The 23,102-nt window shown below is 46.6% G+C and overlaps 1 protein-coding gene and 1 non-coding gene across 4 annotated transcripts in view; both read right to left on the minus strand.

The window, feature by feature from the left end:
* LOC115789851 (E3 ubiquitin-protein ligase DTX1-like) overlaps window positions 1–23,102 on the minus strand; it is a 70,506-nt gene that overhangs the window by 39,710 nt on the left and 7,694 nt on the right. For all 3 annotated transcript variants that reach the window (XM_030743416.1, XM_030743425.1, XM_030743429.1), the window contains exons 3-4: window positions 9,342–9,556; window positions 8,379–9,262 (exon numbers count right to left, since the gene is read on the minus strand). In XM_030743416.1, coding sequence (XP_030599276.1) covers window positions 8,379–9,262; window positions 9,342–9,556 — 1,099 coding nt within the window. The remainder of the gene's footprint in view (window positions 1–8,378; window positions 9,263–9,341; window positions 9,557–23,102) is intronic.
* Window positions 16,018–16,105, minus strand: trnay-gua (transfer RNA tyrosine (anticodon GUA)). The gene is given in 2 exon segments: window positions 16,018–16,053; window positions 16,069–16,105. It is a non-coding gene; the product is annotated as a tRNA-Tyr (tRNA).

Genomic DNA, 23,102 nt, shown 5'->3' on the forward strand with positions numbered 1-23,102 from the left:
CGTATGACCGCGGCTGCGTGTTTATATGTGCAGTTGTGTTATTTTTAATCACTAAAATATTTCCACACTGTGTTCTGCAGCAGTGAACCTCGGCTTAAGGACAGAGAGGAGTTGTTGTACTGTTGCCTCTGTGCATCATTCACCACTCAGGAGTTTAAAGAAGTGACTGAAGAGCAGACTTCAAGGCGTCTAACAAAAGCACTGCATTCATAGTTTAGGAATTATTTTTATAGCAGGCTCCACTTGATCCAGTGCTGTGTTGGTATTCACAGGCAGAGATACAAAAAAGCAGCTGGATGGGATAACAGCTGTAACAGCTGATCTACAGCTGATCCATTTAATTCGGTTTTATGCTGTTTACAACATACAACAACTTTCAGTATTGAAAACAGATGAATAAATCCTAACCACGTCCATCCCTAAATGAGACTTGATCAGCCCACAGCATCCCAGCAGAACCCATCAGAGCATTTCGAGAGCTGACCTGAAAGCTGGGACTGCCCCTCACAGGAAGGGTTTACCTCACAGCTGTGACATCCTCCAGCTCTTCTCAGCAGCACTTTTTCAGCTTTAACCAATCAGGAAACAGCAATCTAACTGCCACGCGTAGTAAAACTACTATCACATCTTAATCTCAGATTTCCATCTACGTTGATGAGCTCAGCCTCGCTGTCGCGTGCAGTCAAAGTGGTTTAAGCTCTTAAAGATTTATTTATGACAGCGAGTGAGACACAGCTCGCTCACTGATGACGGAGGGGAAACACCGACGCCACGTTAGAGCTGCGCTGATCGAATCGATGAACACACGATAATCACTGGCTGCTTGTCACGGGATCTATTAATATTTAATGTGCTGCTGTGTTAGCAGGGAAAGCTTTAAGGAGGAGAGAGGAGTCTGATCCTGGATAAGCCTCGTGGACTTCAAATTAACACACTTTCCAGCTGCCCCACTGACTGCCTTTGTTTCACACTCCTCTATCAGAGATGCTGAGACACTAAAGTGTGTCCATTACTTCTGCTTTCTGAAGGAGAAATGTCTGCTTGCTGCTGGGCCCCTCACACACAGCACAGCTCCGACACATCCAGCAGACTGAACTGAATTTTTTACAGAGAATTTCACTGAACTTTAAATGTGATTCAGAAGAAAACCAAGAACATAAAGGGGTCAAGGCACAGGGTCCAAATCAGGAGTTGTTTTCACTAAAGCTCGTCTCACAAGACCAAACTCTGGTCCCTGCAGGCCTGCATCCCCCAGGGGAAGGCTGCGGGGCTGAAGAGAAGAAGCCCACGCGGTGGTGGCCTCACCCAGTAACTGTTGTACCCTTGTTATCTTGTTTTCATCATTCCCAGAAGCTGAACTCCAAACTAAAATTAAAATTCAATGAAGTGCACGGCCCTACAGAACAGCAGCCCTCCCAACACTCTCGTGCATGACTCACAAACTTCATGATGAATAAAAAGGGGAACATGTGTTCTGCTCTGCAGGTTCTGCTTACTGATCAGTGAACCAGGTAAGGTGACCAGATCTCTGCTTACCCCTCGTCCCCCTGACCTACACGCATAGATGACGTCCCACATTTTAAACAGGCTCTGCAGGGCACGCACTTTCTAATGTCTGCTTTACCCAAGCAAGAATGGAAATAACATAAACTTTGGTCAGGTCCAACCTTTGAGAAGACTCCCATGTTCCCACAGAAAAAAACAGCCAGGAACAATATCAGCCGATATCATCACTGCTGATACGAGGATCCTTAAAGGTATCAGGGGTTCATTTTTATCTGTCGCATCAACTTTGTCCTGAAAATACAGCGTGATGAAGAGCTGAGGAGGAGCTCTGTTTTTCAGCACAATAAATAAAATAAAACACAAATTGATTTAAACAACTGTCTTGGCATCAGCCCAACGACACGTGCATAAATGAGTAAAAACAGAACTGATGTCGTCTACATTTATATTTAAGTCTGTCCCATGAGAGGAGGAAGTAGTCTGGGAGACGCAGGAAGCCAGCGAGCTCAGCGGGAAACACGAGAAGCAAAGAAAGAGACTTTTCAAAAAGGAAAAGCCCGTATCTGCCTGGAGGGGACGGGCATGAATGAGGCGACCCCCCCACACACACACACACACAACCTCGAACCGCCCTCTTCCCACCAGATCGTACCCTCCGTCAGCTTTGTTCCACCTCCATCCCTGCGCTGCTCCTCCTGCTCCCCTCAGGCCCAGATGGTCATCAGCTGGACTGATTTAGACACCACACACACACACACACACACACACACACACACACACTTCCTCTGCTTTAAAAAAATAAGTCGATGTGACAGAAAGCGCTGGACGGGTTGTGCGATATTTTAAATGCATGCTGGGAGAAGGAGGGGCGTGTGCTGAATGAATAATGGCAGGCCTGATCGGAGGTTCAGAAATATTCATGAAGAAGTTATGTAAATGTTTCTCTGGCATCTAAAGAAGCTGTGAGAGCTGACCTGAGTTTAACTCTGTAATGGGTGTAAATGTATAATGCAGACATGTTTGGTCTGGCTGTCTCACTTCCTCCGAGAGCTGGGAGATGATTTCAGGCAAAGGTGAGCACATTTTTCTTTTTTCCACCACGTTTTTTAACAGATCACGTTTCCTCCTTCGATGCCAAATTTACGAGAAGAAAAAAACCCTGAAAAAATAAAGGATGAAAGTAGAAATATTATGAGGAAAAAAAGCAAATTTATGAGAAAAAAGTTGTGCATTCAAGCAAAAAATGTCCAATTAAAAAAAAAAATTCACACAAAAAAAAATTACAAAAGAAAGACACCTGCTGCCACCTGTGTGTGGTTGTGGAGTCAGTCCCCGCCGTGCCTGCTTATGTTTCCTGCTCTGCGTCCACGTTGATCAATTTACCCACAACAAGAGGCACATCTTCTGGTTTTCTCTTTCCTTTCCTTCCTCCTTATTTTTATGGTTGTTTAAAAAACTGCAGACACTGCTGTCCAATTAAAAAACATCATCATTTGTGTGAGTGTAACAGGTTACAGCTCCCCCTACAGGCCGCACGCGTTAAAACCTGCAACCTGTTGGTGAACCAAACAGGTGCCGACCCCTTTGTCCCCGTCCTTGTCTCACCCCCGACCCCTGCTTCATTTTCAGTATGCAGAGTCTGTGCATACTGACCCCCCCCCCCCCCCCCCCCAAAAAAAAACCCCTCATTCACTACCTTTGTTCCGTTTACCCATAATCCCCCACTGGAGAGAGAGGACACATTCTCCTCTGTGTCTCCTGTTAGGTCCGTCAATATTTACTTTTACTGTGTGTGAGAGAAGGACAGTGTGTCAGTGTGTGTGTGTGTGTGTTAAATGCCTTCACAGCCGGGCAGCGCTGTGCCTGTGTGTGTGTGTGTGTGTGTGTGTGTGTGTGTGTGTGTGTGTGTGTGTGCCTGTGTGTGTGTGTGTGGTTGGCCTGATTTCTTGCAGCAGTGTGTGATCAATCTTTTGACAGTTTGCTGACTCGTTCCTTTGTCTTGGACTCCCCTCCCTTCCTTGTCTCAGTCTCTGTCTCAGAGGCCGTCTACACACACACACACACACACACACACACACACACACACACGTTTATATGTCTACACACCCCTCAGGACTGCCATCATTTGAGGGTGTTTGCTTCTCCTCCACCTAAAATTATTCTAAATACGCAGCTTCGGCTTCCTGAGCAGCTATACGAGGGGTTATTCCACCATATCCACCCACCCCGAGAAATCCTGAAAGTAAAGTTAGGCTTAAAATATCTCAAAAGCAGAGCAAAAACAGCTCATCACAATGAAGAAAAAAGTATTCATATCTGAGGAGGAAAAAGCTGAGAGGTGAGAGAGAGAGAGGGGGAAGGAGGAGAAGAAGTGAAACCCAGCAGAGGCTCGGCATTGTGCTGCTAATGCAGTCCAGGCTTGGATAATCCAACAAAGGTTACTGTGGAGACCAACAATGAGGCTCTGAGGGGCCCCGACCACCGAGACGTGACGGGCGAGGAGGGAGGAGACAGGCGGGGGGGGGAGGAAACCATCTGAGCCTGATTTCAGCTTTAAAGTCTGTAAGAATCTCGTTTGTTGACGTGAAAACAGAAAACTCATTACTTCCCTGCAGTGGGAGGTTTTTATTTTTCCTGAGAAAAGTGTGACGCAGCCACTGGTTTCCTGCTTTAGTCACCGCTGAGTGACACCATGGAAAGTTGTGGTTTAGTGTTTCTTTCCTGTAAGATTGAAATCAATCCACGTGGGTGACCGAGCAACACGTTTCCCCAAAACGCTCCATCGCCAACAGCTGGAGGTGGACTTCTCACAGTTAACTGAAATCTGTGCTTTCTGAAGTCGGCTTCAGCCGGCGCACGAGAAAAATATTTAGCAATGACATAAACTGTGGTTTGGTTCAACTTTCAGGTGAAGAGTGGCAGGTTCCCACAGGGAAAACCAAACATCCAGGAATGATATCGGCCGATATCGTCCCCGAGGACCCTGAGAGACGTCAGGGCTTCGAATTTATTGGGATTAATTATAAAATCAAACAGATTTTTCCTATTTTATTTCTTGAATCCTAAAGCACCTGATGATGAGGGTTTATAATTGAGTTTAAAACTAACATGAAATATTAAAACTCTAAAAAAGAAGCTGAACTAATAACACAACAATTTACTTATTTACGTTTCCTTTTCTGGCCTGTTTTTGATACTGAACTCATCTTACATCTCATCATTAGCTGGAGAGAACTTAACATGCAAAGCAAAGCTGATGATGGAGAATCCAGTTCAACCAGTAAATCGTCAGAAGAGCAAAACTAAATAATAAAAATATAAAGAAAATACTTGGTTTTCTGCTTGTGATTTCCGGCCATGACCTGACCAGCACTCTTTACTCAGTGCACGAGTTAAATTCAGCACACTTTGAGCTGTTTGAGCTGCAGCGTGTCTTTATTGGCTCTCTTACTCTTCACAGGTGCAGTTTGAGTTTCGGCTGCAGTCTGAGCATCAGTGTAAACGAGGCTTTCTGCATTTTCTTTACTGTGATTTTAGTTTGCACCGAGCTCAGACCTTTTCTCCCGGCATGAAGCTTTATTTATTTATTTGGGCTTCTGGCCCCACGGCCTCCACGCTCCCTCGCCCGTCCTCTCCTCTGCTCTCCAGATGCCACCTCACAGATGGACGACATGCACGGCGCTACATCGTAATCTGACATGCACCTCCCTACACGCACCATCAGTGCAGCCCGCACAGGCAGAAATGCAACAACGTCGAGCGCTTGCGAGGGCTGTCGCAGGCTGTGTACATCAAGCATAAGATGTCATGCAGCCATCTGCCACTAGGTGGCTCTTCAGCCTAGGAAAATTGGAAAGTAAGGATTATCCTGGCTACCTGAGGAGCAACCATTCCAGTTCGCCTTTCAAGGCCGTTTGGAACTAGCCTACACGATGCAAAAGGACAGCAGCACACAGAGATCTGCACAGAGTCTCAGATTCACTCTCTGATGATGAAATTTACATCACTTGGACCCAAGGAGAAACTACAAGACTAGCATGAGATGGCAGCCATGCGAAATAAGGAGGGTCATGATTTTTAGATATTCTTATAACATAAAAAAAGTTTACGTGACTATTTCTGGTCTTAAAATACATACATCCTCTGGTTTTCACCACACACATCATAAAAGATGGGTGTTAGCGAAGTCTTGTTATAAAGCTGAAACCACGCCCTCTTTAAGCACACCATGGATGACCTTCTTCCTGACTCTAAAGGGGCGTCCATACAGGATGCGAATAGCAGTCATTTGCTGACCAGAGGCCATAGAGAGTCAACGGCATTCAGCAACAGGCGTATTAACCATTAGCGATGTGCAGCGGGCGGGTCCCGAGTTACAGTTTTCTCTGTTTCAAAACGAGCGGTTGAAGTGACGACCAATGAGAGTGAAGGATGCATTGACACATAGTAAATCCAGTAAAGGGTTACCTTGGTTACTGGAGCCTGGGAATGTCGCCAAGCGACAAAGCGATGTGTGACAAGGAGACTGGCTCCTGTGTGGACGCCCCTCAGTGAGCACTACAGTTACAAAATGACCTGAAACTAGCGTCTGAGCCCATAAAGTCACCAAGAAAGTGTTCACTGAGGTCACAAAGGGAAGGAGACGAGGGCCTTTTTCCACAGACTTCTAAAGGGCTGAAGTCTTTCTGCGACCACAAGGATCGCCCCCTGGTGGCCATTAAAAAGAATGCAGGGCTACGGCATTTCTGTGCAGGTGTCACTTCACAGTCAATCACTACAATCCAAACCTGTAAAAAACTAAAGCTAAAATTTGATTGTATCTAACTAAAAATATACACATAAAAATATTAACCCCCTATTTTTTAATATTCCTGTGCCAGCAACATTTAACATGTTCACTCACTGATTAACAGCTTTGTATAGAAAATAATTAACCTGAAAACCTGTTTGGTTTGGAGTCACTTCACTATTAACTTAGTGACGAGGAACATCCCAGGCACCGAATCTCATTTGTCTTTAAAAGCCTTCTTTCTCGCTTCCATCTGTTTTTACATCAGTCGCCATTAGGAGGGAAAACAGGACGTTTTGGACGTAACTGCAGAAACAGGCCCAGACAAACTAAACTCAGCAACAGAGAGAGAGACAGCTCTGAATCGCACCTCTGCAATGAGCCACGCACAGTCTGACATGACTTATTACAGAGGAAAGACACTATATATGTGTGTGTGTGTGTGTGTGTGTGTGTGTGTGTGTGTGTGTGTGTGTGTGTGTGAGAGAGTGTGTGTGTGTGTGTGTGTGTGTGTGTGTGTGTGTGAGAGAGTGTGTGTGTGTGTGTGTGTGTGTGTGTGAATATTTAGCTCCTCTTGCTCAGACGTGTGTATCTGTATTGGGGTTAGTGCGTGTTCGAACATGCAAGTGTGCAAATGTCAACATCGAGAGCGCTTCATCGTACATGTCTGCACACAGCTGACTGCATTAAGACCGTCGAGTATGAGACGCACTTTGTTTAAAATGTAAACACATATTGATGCTGTGTAACTAATGTAGTTATTGAGTTAACATTAATAGAGAGACATACAGCCAGTTTGGTGAGCTAATATTCACATCATTCTAATTCTCATTAATGGGGGGGTGGCTGTAGCCCAGGAGGTAGAGCAGGTCACCCACTGATCGGAAGGTCGGCGGCTCAATTCCTGTCTGCTCCGGGCTGCATGCCAAAGCATCCTTGAGCAAGATGCTGAACCCCAAGTTGCTCTCTGACGCAAGCATTGGAGCATGAATGTGTGTGTGAATGTTAGACAATAAAAGCACTCAGCTTAGTTACTCATGGAAGTGCTTGTGTGTGTGTGTGAATGGCGTAAATGTAAACGTGTTGTATAAGCGCTTTGGGCGCTCGGACAGAGCAGAAAAGCGCTATATAAGAACTAGACCATTTAAAATTAAGAAGAAATGCAGGTCCACACTGAGACTCGGACCAGGTGTAGTCTACATTTGACTTTTCCTTCAATCTGAGACCTCTGAGGCCAACAGACGAAGCCAAAAACTGCAGTTCCTCCCCACAAAAGTCCCACTTCACAGCACAAATAAACATGTTCACAGCAGTTTCGTTAAATGGGTCCGCACAGCGTTTCCATCCTGTGTCCTCCTGTCCCACACACTGAGAAGGCGTCCCACACTTTTCTAAAGTCTCTCTTTCATTATTATTTCCTGCAGCTGTCATCATCAGCTGTCTAACTAAGCTACACCCGAGGTGGGAAACTGCGGTTCACCACGAGGTCACAAGATACGACGATTTTTGTTGAATATGATGAAAACTACCACAAATAAAAGGAAATACGCCTACAATAAAAAGTTAAGTGGGAAACCTCTGATAACTGTGTGAAAGCGGCTGAAGGTGATTTAGAGATGCATCAAACAGAAATTCTGATAAGATTTAGCGACAGTTTTAAAGGTTACTGTGACAGGACCATCATATTAGACTAAACTTCAGCTTCCTTTCACGCATTCAAATAAAATGAATGCGGCCTTCACTGCTAAGTGCCTCTCAGCGCTCTGACTGTGCTGCACACAAACACAATCTTTGTCCTACATTCAGTTTGCTGGGATCTGCCCACCGTGTGTTTACAGCCTGCTACAAAACACATTTTAGTGTCTTTGGATGCTTCACAAAAACTGCATGATGGGTGAATTTTTTAAATAACTCCTCCACCTGGATACTGGAGTTCTGGGTGTGGCTGTTTGCACCACAATCTTGTCCAAATGTTGCTCACTTCTGACTCCAAAAAACCCAAAATGCTAATGTTGAAAATGGAGATTTCACAAACCGTGTGTGTGTTCTTGTGTGTGTGTGTTTGTGGGCTTCATTCACTCACCCTGAAGCTATGAGCGCTCTGGACTGAGCCATAGCAATCCTCTGTAACGCCGGTCTGCTCAGCCCGGCTAAGCTTGATCGTTGCGGTAAAGGCGCGTGGCACAATGTCGCTGCAGAAGATGCTGACCGCTGCGGCTTCATCACCACGGGTGAAGGAGTTGGCACAGGAGAAGGAGGCGTGGTCACGCTGCTGGCTGGGGTAATCAATGTGGCGGTTGGCACCGAGTCGCTGGCTGAAGATGAGGAGTGCTTGGGGGGGATGGACGGAGGGTTCGGGTTGGACGTGGGAGGCTGAGGTGGCGGGAGCGATGGCGGAGGCGGTCTGCTGGAAGACGTGGAGATCCCCATGGAGGAGGTGCCAGCGGTGAGGGCAGCGAGAGACTGAGCGAAGAGCTGGGCGTTCACCCTCGGGGAGGCGGTGTTCTTGGAGATGGCGAGGCCGTGCGGCAGCGTCTGATAGTAGCTGGAGTTGGCATTCTGCTGCTGCCCCCGTCCCAGAGTGGCTGATTTGGACGGACTCAGAGGTTTGGAGGGGATGGGCGCTGAGTTCTTGGGCCGCTGCATGGTTAAAGAGCGTCTCCCCAGAGTCTGTACCCCTCCTACTCCTGTTCCTCCTGTATTGGTCTTCACACTGAGGACCAGCATGCACTGCTGGCAGGAACACGGCTGGCCCAGCGCAGTGGCCGGTAATCCACCATTGGTATAGACGGAGTTTCCGGCTCCCATGCTGGCTCCTGACACCCCGACGCCCAGCAAGGCTCCAGTCAGGCCTCCACTCGCTCCGACACCTCCTCCTTTGGGCACGGGGAGAGGACCGGACACTAAGGGGTAGGCCAAGTCGGCACGCCGCTGGATCCGCCGACACCTCTGGCTCTGTCTGTTCACCTGCAGGAGGGCAGAAAAAGAAATGTTGAGAATAAAGGATGAACATCGGGCCCCGTAAGAAAAGTTCACTTAAACGAACCTGCGTCATATTCTGAAAATCAATGAGGTAGCAGAAGCCGAGTGGTGTCAGGTCGAGGCAGGGCTGCTGGCGACTGTGGGCACTCTCGATGGCAATGGCCACCTCCATGTCGTACGGCGTCCACGTGCCCGCATCGTTTTCCCACTCCCACTGCCAACCTTGACCCGGAGCTGAGGCTGGATCATAAAAACTCCTCCGCACCGGACGGATGGTTCCTGGAAGAGATGCACAAATTAAACTGTGGGTCAGTTTCAGTCTCTGCCATAATCACAGCACTTCTCTACTAAACAAAGATGTAAAAAAACATAACAGGGTGGTTTACACGTTCACCTAATAAGCAAAGAGTCCCAGTTTGATCCCGGGAGGGGACGCAAATCAAACATGTGGAGCACCGCTGCGAATAAGGGAGCAGCCCAAAGTAGCTATTTCGTGGCTATCTCGATTAAAGCACAGAGGTGATGGGGCGGTCGCAGCTCCCGGACTCTGGAATAATCTGCCACTTGATATCTGGACTGCAGTGTCTGTACAGTCATTTCATTCCCATCTTAAAACTCACCTTTTTACCTCGGCTTTTAATTCAAGTTCACTTTGAGTCCCATCAGGTTTTATGTTGCGGTGCCTTTTGCTTTATTTTGTTATTAATCACATTTGTTGTATTTATTTGTTTTCTGTTTTGCTGTATTTATTTTATTGATCTATAGAACTGCAACTCTTCTTTATTGCAAGGAGCCAGTTGAGGCGTTTTGGGCGTCTGAGACCCAGAAACACATTCTTGTCTCAAGGCAAAAGAATCTTTAATTTTGTTTTTCATATATTTCTCGACTTCTGATGCTAGAAATCTGAAGGTCTTCACATCATGGGGAAATCTTAATTTTAATTACCCCTCAAGAACTAACGGTCAGCCCAGCTGGTAACACATTTAGGGTGACCCTCACTGGATGCAGAGGTGTAACTGACTGTGTGAAGAGAGCACAGCAGATCCAAAATCCGACAATGATACAAAAAAGAGCAAAAAAGAGAACGCAGAGAAATCTGCCTCCAGTCTAATCACGAGTAAAATCCACGGGGAGAATTGATTTAGATTTATCCTGATTCTACCCCGAGAGATATGATCTTGTGGCCTGATTGCCCACCCCTAAGTGAATAATAATCTAATTTCCCATTAATAGGCAGCATGTCTGCAGAAAGAGCAGAGACACTGAGAGAGACTGAAAAGGGCAACAACTGATGGCCACAGCACCATGATGCAGCCTCTCAAGCTGCATGCATGATTTTCATTAAAATACTTGGATGAGTTATCCACCAAAACAGCTTCACAAAGGGGATGGGGGGGGGGGGTCCTCTTCTGACAATCACATGCTCATATCTTTGTGTTGTAACCCTCAGTCCAACAGTGAACTGACAAACACGCTGCTAAATAATCAAAAGATTAAAATAATACTAAAAAAATACCCAGAACAGTGTTTATCTGCCCCCCCCCCCCCCCGGCCCATGGGGCCAAGGGGTGGCAGGAGGCTCCCTAAACCAACCAACCAGAAACTACTGCCGTCTCCAGGGGGAACGGGCTATTCAGTCAAAGCCAGTGCAAGAATATGTGTGCGGGGCTGTTGTGAAGCGATGAGACTGGCAGAGCTGCATGAGCACACACCACAAAAATCAAAGGTGGTGAATAAACAGCGACAGAGTGAATAATCAAACTGAGATATCAAACTCTGCTTTGTGTCTGGAGATGTACAGGAGCTCACGAGAAGCTCCTCGGTGTGTGAGACAGAGGACAAACCGTGCTTCCCCCTCCTCCTCCCTCACTCTCTGTTGAATAGCCGGGCACAGCGGGGAGCACTTGACCTGCTGATTACCATGAGAAATGTAATTTCTCTCTCTCAAACTGCACAGCGAACAAGTTCATTCAGCCTCAGACGAACTGCAGACTGAGGCCGACCCTCACCGCCGTCCGTCTGTTGGTCCTTCACGGCGCTGGGACATGGCACCCATCGTGAGCAGCATGTGAAACCTGGGCAGATACTTCCTAAATTTAAAGGCAGAGTGCTCCTGAAATGTCACGATGTGAACTCTAACCCCGACCGAGCGTTGAATCAATGAGCCGCACACATTTACAAAATAGTAGTGCTTGTTAGTGAGACCGAGATGATTTGAGTTAAAGCTCAGGGAGAGGGTCCACGTCACGCTGCCGTTACATACGGCCTGGCCATTTTCTCAGGGGGTGGGGGTGTTTACACTTCTGTGCAAATCTGCACATGTTAACTGGAAACTACTCTGAAAGCCTGCACCGTAACCTGCGACATAACCTGCACGGTAGATTCAAGTGCACCTTCCTCGAAATGTAACCACACCTGTCGGCTCCTCCCACACATTTTCACCTACGGCTTCACCGCCGCCCCACGTGCGTGGGTTATGCTGCAGATTTAACACTAAAGCACGAATAATGCTTCACTGTGAGTGCGTGTCCTCACACACGGAGTGGAGCCAAGACAGGAGAACCTTTTCACGGTTGAAACATTGTTAGTTATTGTTAGTGTTGTAAGTCCCTGCAAGTGTTACTCTGACGGTGAGAGACAAGAGTTCAGTGTTTGCAGGTGAGAAAAACCTCCAAGCTGCTCCTTTGCTGCTGGCGCTGCTCTGGTTTCTCCCATAGGACAAAGACCAGAGTGCAGACCTGGCCCCGCCCACGCTGTGCAGCTCATTAATGCTCAGCATAAACACAAAGTAAAACTGTACTGAACGGATCAGCTTGTTGACACTGATAATCAAACCAGATTTTTTAGTCACATTTGATATTTCATCCAAATATTGGATTAGTGCGTCCCCACACAGAACATAAAGCTTTACTGAGTCCCGAAGGCACGTTTTCTCTGTGCATGTATGAATACAGGAGGAGGGGGGGGGGGGCATTGTGGGAAAAGGTTTGGCTGTCCTGCATCTGTGTACTCTGTGCTGGACTCCCACTAACCAGGCCAAGGTCTTAGCACAAAGAGCATGAGCTGCCCTTTGTTTCTGAACACTGTCTCAACATCTGAAAGGTTTCTATGTGCATACCGATCTGTTTGTGCACATCGCACGGCCTTGACAGCTAATTTCCTGATAAATACTTCTGTCACCTGAGCCATTTTCACACATGCACTGCAGGTCTGATGTTTCCTGATTTCTGAGTCTTGCTGCCAGAGGTTGGTTCACATTCAGTTCACAGAAAACAGTAATATTAATTACACATTTATAGCAATTATTTAAGGAAAAGGGTTGGTTTAATAAGAAGAACCCACCTGTAACAACAGCTAAGTTAGCATAAAATTGGTATCGGAGATATAATAAGCTTCCAACCACAGTGCAAACAGTGCAAACACCTTGCATTTCACTTCAGCATCACGATGGCTGAGTTAAAGATCCGAGGTCCACTCCGACTGCCGTGAAGTCAAGGCTGTGCTGCACGTGCTTAAAGGCTTAATAAATATTCACCAAGCTTTAGAACATCTGTTTCCATTCATTTTCAAGACTTAATGAGAACTAAAAAATTAACCCGTTTCAGAGCCTATTAACAGCCAGCAGGTGGCTGGCAGTCACACTTTAACCACGGATATTATAAAAGATGGACGTCCTTCCAGATCAAAAAAAAAAGTGAGGCTCTTAAACCTGCATTACATTTAATGGCCAGCAGGGGTCCAAACAGACTTCCTGTTGTATAGAAATCGGGGAAAAGTCCTTTGGTCCTGATCGCAGTAAGCACTTTCAAGTGTTATTAAAAAAAAAAAGAGTTAATTTTGTAAATTTTGGTCATTTTATGAGTCTCAAAGGAGAATGATACTTGTTAATTGGAAGTGGTCAGCTAATGAGGGCGGGCTGCCTCTCAGTCAGATCCACTCCTCACTCATCATTTCCACTTTCAACACACCAACAAGGCGACAGTGAACACGCTCAGCTGGACTTCACTAAGCGATGGGTGATGTCACGGTGGGTGTGTCCATCTTTTGTAACTGGAAAACAGACTAGTAATCTTTAGTTTACTGGCTGCCACCTGCACCGGCAGCAGTGAGCTAATACCCACTGACACATCAGCATTTCTCAGTCAGAGTGTAAACTCTAAAATGAATGTTCTGTACGTGACTAAACTGACTGGATATCTGCCATGGCGGGACTGATCCAGTAGAACCAGTCCAACACAGTTCCTCTGCCAAAGCTGTTACAAAACTCTGTAACGTTCATCTCGTCAAGGCAGGCCGCCAACTTTGGCTCCATGTTAGGGCCCGTAAAAATGAGGCCAATCAGCTCCATTCATGGAGGTTGTGTTATGCAGATTATATATTAAGGAAAATGAGAAAGGCAGCACGAGGTGAAAGAGTAAGCACTGGTGCATTCAGACTTATTTTCCCCACCTGGCTCAGTCGGGGAAAAACAAGTCCAGAACTTTAGAACCAGAACAGAAATTTAAATTCTGAGGAACAAGGCTGCAACTTCTCCTCTCTGCACAGCCTGGAGTTCAATCAACTCCTGCAAAACAAGCATGTATAAGGCAGGAAATTCCAGCACACAATGACACTGATCTTAGAATGATCAGGCCACTGGACAGGTGCACCCATATCTCACCTGGACAACACCTGACACGCTCTCTCAGGAAGTTCCCTCTGCTGTTTCAGCAAATACACACAGCAAAGATGTGAAGGCACGCAGATGCCAGCCTCCAGCTAAAAATGTAAATCTACTTCAGCTGACAAAAAACCTGCTCAGAATAAACCCCAGATGCTGGAACGACTAAAGCCCCGGGCTATTCCAGTTAGGTTAACCCTCTGAGATCTAAGTTGTCACCGGTGACAACCCCAACCCCAGCTCCAACCCTGGGCAGGCAGAGTATGTCGTTTTGGGTTTTATTCACGTGTTCTTCCAGGTCTTTGCAATCAGGGAACAAAGAAAATAATCATTCTACCTGACACACGTCAAAATCTATTGGCAAGCCATGTTCAGTGAGTCTGAATCTGACAGTGTGGTCAGAGATGTGCACGAGTACCCCACTGGAAGTCGCTTTGTAGGGATCTCACTGCGCTCCTCCCATTCCTTCTCGCTCAAAGGAGCCGATACTGGTCCTGCTGCTGGGCTGATGCACTTCTGCTGCCCTGCCCAGATCTCCTCATCTGACGGCTCGTCTCAAAGTATCACCTTTTTTGGGTCTCTTCAGTGTACCTGTTACCGCCTTCATTCGCACCGAAGCAGGTAAAATGGATTGACAAAGCTTTCTGATTTCTAATGGGACAGACTGATGTCCCTGACTTCGTGCTACACTGTGATGATCGAGTATTCCCTAAGCAGTGCAGTTTTCTCAGTTTTTATTGATTCTGCTGTTTTTTGTCAGGGATCATGTACAAAATCAGATGCCAAACATCTGAACAATGATTCAAACTGCAGGTTACTAGTGGTCAGTCATCTTCCCCAAGTTCATCACAATAACAGAGCAGAAAATCCCCCCTGTGGGATGCGTGCGAGGGAGGAATTCCCCCTAATTCTCAAACATGAATTTCAGGCCCTCCCTTCATGCTGTTCTTCTTAGTCAGTCAGAGAAGTGTGGGTGTTTGTGTACTCATGTTTTTACTGCAGGTATGCGGGGTGTTCCTCATAAAAGTGTCTGATAAACGCAGATGTTTTAGGCTTTTAGGTCTGTCCATGTGTCGTCCGGCGAAGGCTTCAGTCCCACCCTCTCTCTCTCTCTCACAGTACCACACCTCTCCAACTCATCCATCTGTCAGAGTCGGATCAGCACGCGGCGCTCTGCTGCTTTCGCTTGTCGCTCACATTTGAAATCAAGCGAAACGTGTTTTGGGCGTAGCCGATTCCTGGATTTCTGCTCCGAACAAAAAGAGAACTGCCATATAATGAGGCTTTAAATGAAGCCAAGAGAATACACACCGTGTGTGTGTGTGTGTGTGTGTGTGTGTGTGTGTGTGTGTGTGTGTGTGTGTGTGTTAAAGACCCAACAGCAAAAGTAAATAAAAGAAAACCGGTGAATATTACAGAGCTCAGAGAGCACAGAGGCCTGAAGCAGGTGGAGAAAGAGACCAGCCATCTGGTCTTTATTGTTCTCTCACTCTCCCTTTACGCTGACCCCTCCCTGCATACACACACACATACATAACACACGCAGCACTGCAGACTGACCAGCAGGCGAGCACATGTTAGGGTCGGGTCACGCTTTATGCTGCTCTCACTTCTCATCCTTGTGGGAAAATCCAGCATCTGGGATGAACTGGCACTTCCTCTTTAATAATCTGCTTCACACTTCTCATATCGGCCACACGTGTGTAATCTGAACCCGTCTCATAGAGACACAAACATCTCGACTTCCATTCCAGTTCGCTGACACTGACACAAAACACTAACACTGGTGTTATAAATGATGTTCTGTTACTGCGTGTTTGCCCAAACTCAGTCACCCTTTAGTTCAGCCAAGATAAGATCCTCTGAAACAAGTGAAACTCATCAGCTTTCTGTAGCTGAGGAACGATCATTAATGGCCGCCTGCCGCACGCAACAGCTGGCTTCTGGTTCTTTAAGAGCGTTTAGAGGCCGTTCAGCTACGTTCTGGAACAATCTGAGTTCAGCATCACTCCCTGGGACAACACCAACATGCTACCAATGCTACTGTGTGCAAAAAACCCCCCCCCAAAAAAAAACAGCATCTTTCGAGCCAGATTCGAACCAGCAACCTAAGGATCTCTACTGTTTGCACCTACAGTCCTCCGCGCTACCAACTGAGCTATCGAAGGGAAGCACAGTAGCAGTCTTCACTAAAGCTGGACCACACTCAGCGGGAGGAAGTCAACATGTTTCAAACACTTTACAAGTCACGGAGAACCCTGGAGAACCCTGGAGAACCCAGTGTCCTCCCCCATCAGCTCCATATATAACAGGAAACCAAGTCTTTGGGTCACTGACAGGATGGAAATGCATCATACTGGTTCATAGGAAACTACAGAGGGCATTTTTCACTACTGTCTATGGAAGCCAAATTCCCGGCGTTCCCTGTCAATCTGCCTCCTGTAACTTTTCTTTAAAAACAGGAATTGGCTCATTGGTGTGGAGAGTATAATGGAAAGTAGTATGAAATATATGTATGTGGGGTTTTTTTTACTACTGCAGGCTTTGATTATATTGTAAATTTCCACTTCTAATCACTACACTGTGATGTAGCGAACTCTGGCTCACAGTCAGAGAGGAGTCAGATTTACTGCTGCTGAAGGCTCCATTTCAAGCATTTTTGCACAAAAAAATTCCACATCTGCAGAACAGATGTTTGTTCAGATTTGGTTTGAAACACAAGCATGGAAGTAACAAAGGAGTTTTTTGATGGGTTTCTTCTGGTTTACAGTAAATAAAGCCAGTTTAAGCAGCGCCCAGTCCACAAAGCACTGGACCCCTACAGCTCCTCCGAGGTGTAGTGGAAGACAGACCCACATGGCTCGTCTGGGCACCATCGGCCACCAAGCGCCCTCAAACGAGCCCCCCCCCCCCAGGCCTGGCTGCAGCGTGTGACCCCGGTATTCCCAGTCCAGATGAGGTTTCCTCACTCCCTGTTTTCATCATCATAAGGGTCCCTGGGATCACACAGGCTTGCACACCTCTCCACCATGGTAAGGTAGTGATTCATTCATCAAATGGAGGCTGTTGAGGTGTTTCAGGCATCTGGCCAGCATACCTCCTGGATGCCTCCTAGGTCAGGCACTTCAGAGCTGTCCAGCTAGGACGAGACCACAGGGCAGACCCAGGACATGCCGGAGGGATTACACCTCTCGGCTGGCTTGTGAATACCTCGGCGTCCCCCCAGCGGAGGAGGTGGTGGAGGAGGCAGGGGAGAAGGAGGACTGAGCTTCTCTACTTTGACTGCTGCCTCCGCAGCCCGACCCAGATAAGTGGCAGAAAATAAACTGAATTTTGCTTCTGCATGTGTTTTTGGACATCCTTTAGAATATCTGTCATGGATCTGTGTGATAAACACAAACAGAGCCATTAAAAAAAGCCCCCCCCATATAAAGTATTTTAGTCCCTAAAACAGCTCGAGGGTTAAAAGAATGCAATATGTTAAGTGTGGGAAGATTTTATTCTGTATTCAAATGTACATATTTCTAATTCTATCAAAGCCGGATAAGCCAAAATGGACGAAATCACATTAGCTGGCAGCGGTGTAAAGATTCTATTCTTAAAGTCTGGCACATTTTGCTCGGGTTGAATCTAAATAAAGACTCCTCAGCAGAGCTTAGCAAACATCCAACACATCCAGGATGTCTTTAGTGAGACGCACATCCACGGTCGTCCTGGCTCTCCCTGCCCCTCCGGACCTCCTTAAATCGGCCACAGATGCGCACAGAAACAATGTGACCTCACGCCTCTAAACTTTCCTCCGCCCAGTAGAGGAAGACGAAGATTTCTTCTCCATCTCTCAAATGTGACCCGTCCCAGTTTGATCCCAGAAGGATTTCTGCCCCAACCTGAAACTGGCCAGAAGCAAATGAGCCGAAACTGCTGCAATTTTAACAACTTCTCAGAAATGTATTTCCTGACCTCGTAGCCCCACGCCTCCATTCGTCATCCTCAAATGGCCCCCGCACGCCCTCAAGCAGTCGAGGGTTCGAGCCCGAGGAGGCTTTCTGAAGGCTGACGATCGAAACATTTAAACTGACACACTTGAGAAGGTCACACTGAGACCAGATTTTGGCGCATTTTCACACCTACAGCAGCGAAATGAGACAAACAGACTGAAAGAGGAAGCAGTCGAGAGGACGATGGAGGACAAACCTGCTTTCATACGCTTTATTTTATCTGGGTTTTTGTCATCACTTTCACACTTTCTATTCCTGCTTCTTGTTCATTACTTTGCCCTGAGTTCTCACCCTCCTGCTGCCTGATGGATCCTTCTTTGCTTTTTTTTAACACTTCTTCAAACTGCTTTTTTAACCAAACTGCAGCTTTTGTAGTTTAAATGCTGAGCTTTAGGTGACTCTCTAAGCTGAGTAAATAAAATTAGTTCCTGAACATTAAAGTGGACCCATTATGTTCATTCACTGCTCCTTATCTCATTCTTATTCTTGGAATAATGCTTTCTGTTATACTGAGACTTGGGCTCTCCTCGGCTAACCGGACTCACTGAACTGGACCTCTGTTTTCTTTCCATCTACATCTGCCAAACAAAAGAAGCACGGAGCTACCTGGCAGTGCAGCTCTTTAAACTTTGGCCTCTCCTCATGCGTAGATGGATACCTCTGTCTGCTGGGTGCAGTCCAACAGAAGGAAAACAGTTCCTACATGAAGGTGTTCACAACGAGGTTCACGGTTTCTGGACAGTGTGATTGTTTTTGGGGGCTGAAACGATCTGGATGGATGCACAGCACTGCAGGCCAGAGGAAAATTCAGATTTAGGGCTGAACTTTGGCTTCGAGGCTAAAAAACCCGCTGAGATGCAGCAGAGACATAAATATTTACTGATGCCTTCACATGCTTCCCTATACGTCTGCTGCTTGTGTGTGCATGCAGGCGCTGAGTGATGTCCCCCAGGAGGCCTCTCGGTAACTCGACACGTAGAGTTTCACAACAACAACTCAGACAGTGAAAAGCTGAGCTCTGACCCTTCCAGCTACTTCGTCTCACTTTCCCCGGACTTCCTTCCACACAGACACGCTCTCCAGGACACTAACTCAGCTTTCCTCGGTCTGCTTCTCAAGGGTTAGTTGCCTTTAACTGAAACAATGCTGCACAATTTAGATTCTGGAAGTTTTATGCTACAGCCTTTGCAAAAATGTGCTGATGCCTTCGCAGAACTGGGTAAATAAAATGGTTTTAACACTGATGCAGAGCACTCCTGTCACAGCCCTGGTTCTATCTGTTGGTCTATCTGTTCCTCTTTCTATTACAGGGTTCTTATTTGTCTTCATTGTTACTTCTTGTTTTACTTTGAAGGCTACTTTTCGCATGTGTCTTCTGTGGTTTCACTTCCTGCTTTTGTTTCCTTCCCTCCTTTGTGATTGTCTGTTCACCCTCATTAGTTTCACCTGTGTTTGATTTCCCAGTAATAGTAAATGAATGAGTTAAGACACCCTTTTGATTGACAGAGGGATGTAAATAATTAGGCAACCTGTTGTGATGTGGCCTCGATGGTCAGCGTGGCTCGCGGCAGTCATCGGCGTCTGACTTTGACCGTGGTACTGACTGCTGTCGCCGCTGTGCTCGCACCACCATCATCATCACCCATTTGTCCAGACTTTGTGTCAGTTAAACGAACAAACCGGGGTTAAAGGTGACTCTGCTGAACGCCTGCTAGCTTTGCTTAAAGAATCGTTTTTGGAAGTCCTAGAGCGGAAAGGTCCACCAGCAGCTAAGCTAAAGTTTTTCTATGTAAAATGCCATAGACCTGTGCTAGAAATGTTAGCATGTCACATATGTTGAAAACACGCCACTGTCTGAAACTCTATCAGTGATAAATGTTCCTTTGGTTAAGTTCCTGTACATGAGGAAGATTGTTTGGATGCGCTTGTACGCAGGTTTGCTGCAGATTTCCTCCCTCACTTTGTTTTTAGTATGCGGCTCATCTGACGTAACTCACATTTTATCTCCTGACAACATCCTGATTTTTAAGCCCTCTCCACGATTTCTTATTGCAGCAGGAAAGCTGGAGCTCTCCCCCAACTCTGTCCCCTTAACTCTCTCTCTCTCTCTCTGTCTTTGTCTCACCTTGAAAGAGTCCCGTCCCTCGAGTGTTGGGCTTAGATTCAATTTTCAGCTTCAGAGAGTGTGAGAGAGAAAAGCATACAAAGAGGGCAGGAGGTCGAGAAGAGAGAAAGATCAGGTGAACCAGAGGAAGCACAACATAAAGCAGAGAGTTTGAGACAAAAGAGGAAGAGACCCAGTTTCTGTTTGGGAATGCCATATAGGTAAAAACTGTATGTGCAGAGGTAGCTCTACGCCCGATCCTGGTGTTGGCTTCAAAACTATTTTAAATTATATAAAAACTGGAAAATGTGGATGGTTTAAGAGCTTTTACCTGCTACTAAAGAACTTTAGAAAGGTGAGAGCACAGTACTGATGTTCAAAGCTTTTTCTGGTACCTTTACAAGACCCAGAAACATGAACTCAAGAACTATCTGACCAACAAACAGTGAAACAAGACGAGACATTTAGTTTTTGCTAATCCGTCTACTGTGGATGCTTTTCACTTACTCTGTACCACAGAAATACTGAAATTTAGTAGCTGGAAGCAGAGCAGTATTTATGCCACGTATGCAGACTGTGGAATAAAGGCCAAACATAAGTGCCAAACAAGCCCCTTAAAGAAACACGAGTGCATGCAAACCCAAAGTTTATTTCCTGTTAGCTGGTTTGCTGTGCGTGCAGACAGAGTCAGTGTTGATGTTTGGTGCCACACCCCCCCCCTGCCCCCGCTCTTTGTTGTCACCATGAATCTACCCCCAGCCCTCGGTCTCTGGGGAATCCACCCCCGACCCGCCTTCTACCGTGACCCTAACGCCCTGGGGCTTTGTGGGGGTCTGGGAATGTGCCTCCTTCAGCGGGACCAGCTGGAGCGAGAGGAGCAACAAGCTGCAGGGGCAACAAAAAACCATAAGATGCCCTCAAAGTCTGAAAAAAAGAGAAGCGTCACAAAGAAGCTGCTGACGAGCCGGCCTCTGAAACGCAGTAAAATAAAGACATTTACTTCACTCTGTTAGAAGGATGTCATAAAAATGTGTTTATTTCAGGAACCACACCCTTATCTTGGTTCCTGCAGTCAGAGCAGCTTCAATGTGCCTGATTCACACTGAGATTTTCTGTGAGGCCACGCCTCTCCTAAAACACAAACTTTACTTATTAAGTGACTAATTTTAGCATTTTCTCCCCATTTCTACACATAAGAGCGCAGTGCCACAGACAACCAGCTTACTAGTTGGTAGTCTCTTTGCTCTTAATTTGAAAGTAGCCTCGGCCCTTCCTGTTTAGTTTTTTCCTAATGGCAGGGTCGTCAGGTCGCTCAGCATCATTCAGCTGCCTCCCCACTCAGTCTCTCCTCCAACATCTCCAACCAAACTCCAACATCTTGGACTGCAGCTGAAGTCAGTCTGGCTCTACTCTTGATATCCACTTCGTATGCTGCTATACGACACTTATGCCACGGCTATGGTCAGCCTGTTGGTCACTGCTCACACACACTGTGACAGCAGCACATTTATATTCAGTGCTCATGTGTGTGTGCCTGATGGGCTGCAGTCTTTCTCTCAGAAAAAAAATACACAACTTCACAGCCAGAATAGAAGAAGTGGAAACAGGAAACAACGTGATTGCAGAGGTTTTCTTTGTTTTTTGAATAGCTGGGAATCCTCAGTGAATTATCGTGGAAGGCTGCCTTTATCATGGAGACTGACCTGAGTGCACTCCAGCCTCCACACCAGCCGCACTCCCCAAACCAAGTTACAAAAACAACACCAAAGGGTGCAGTTCACGAAGATGAAACTGGCAAGCATAAACCGTCACTGTCGCCAGCTGCAGATGGTGGAGCCAGAATTGATCCAAAAGGATGAGAGACTCTCTGGAGAGGCAGCTGGCTGTAACTGCTCTGCAGCTGTTCCTCTCAAAGTCCTTAGAAGGTAACATATCTACAGGAAAGCACTGTATACAGGAGGTATATTTCATTAAGGATTTTCCTCCTTTTAGGCTCATAAATTAGTCAAAAACTATAGTGTTTCCCCACCTAGATTTTACCCAGTGCTCCCCGTCCCCTGCACCGGTGAGCTGCTGTTGAGGCAGTTCTTAACTTCACTGAGCTGGTTCCAAAGATGGGAGTCTGTCCTGTGCTCTTACAGACTCCAACTCCACCATCTTGGACAGTACCCTAGTCCTTCTTCTGCTCTGGAGATTTGCTGTGAACTGGTTCAGGTGTCGCTACGTCCGCAGGATGAGAGACTCTGGCCCCTTTTCCACTGACAGGGTTCCGGTGCCGGTGCCAGTATTTGAACTGTTCAGCGTTTTTTTCCACCACGAACACACTTTGTGCTTGGTTCAACTCCGGCCCCACAAGCTAGCTGGTCTCGAACCAAGAAAGCGTGACTCTGCCGTCTCAACATCCAGTTTTCTACCATATTACATGTGTATTACATGAGAAAAGCGAAGCGATTTTCACGGCTGTGAATTAGGTTGGGCTCTAAGGCTGAACTTGCTGCTTTGTATCAGTTCATATCACAGATAAAAGGACACAAAGTGCGTACTTGTCGTCTTGGTCTAATCGCTGTCTGTGTTTCCCTCTGTGCTGCACACAGATGCTGCAGGAGTTTGGTTTGGACCCTAAAACGTATTTGCAGCACAGAAAGGGGAGCGTGTTCTCCCACGTTTGTGCGCTTCGGCTTCCGTGTCCAGACGAGGACCCGCCCACGCTCATACGTAAAGGAGCAGTTCACAGAAACGGGGTGGAAACGCGGGCCCGTTCTTAAGCTTTTCGCCGGTTCATTGGAACCGACACCAGCACTGGCACGAGCACCGGCACCGGCACCTCGGCGGTGGAAACGTGGTATCTCTGGAAAAGCACCTGGCCAGAAACTCCATTATTTATTTGGCAGTTCAAATATTTATGATGAGTCTCAAAAGAAGAGTGGTCCAAGGTCAGACTCTTTAGATTAATGAATCATACATTATTGCCAACACAGGTTCAATCCCAGCAGTTTTCTGTTGTTTTCATAGCAGAGCTGCTGCTGGTCCACCACAAACATTTGTGAGAAGCAGAACAAAAAT

This window comes from Archocentrus centrarchus, chromosome 1 (assembly GCF_007364275.1).
Source record: "Archocentrus centrarchus isolate MPI-CPG fArcCen1 chromosome 1, fArcCen1, whole genome shotgun sequence".
In the NCBI taxonomy this organism is placed as follows: Eukaryota; Metazoa; Chordata; class Actinopteri; order Cichliformes; family Cichlidae; genus Archocentrus; species Archocentrus centrarchus.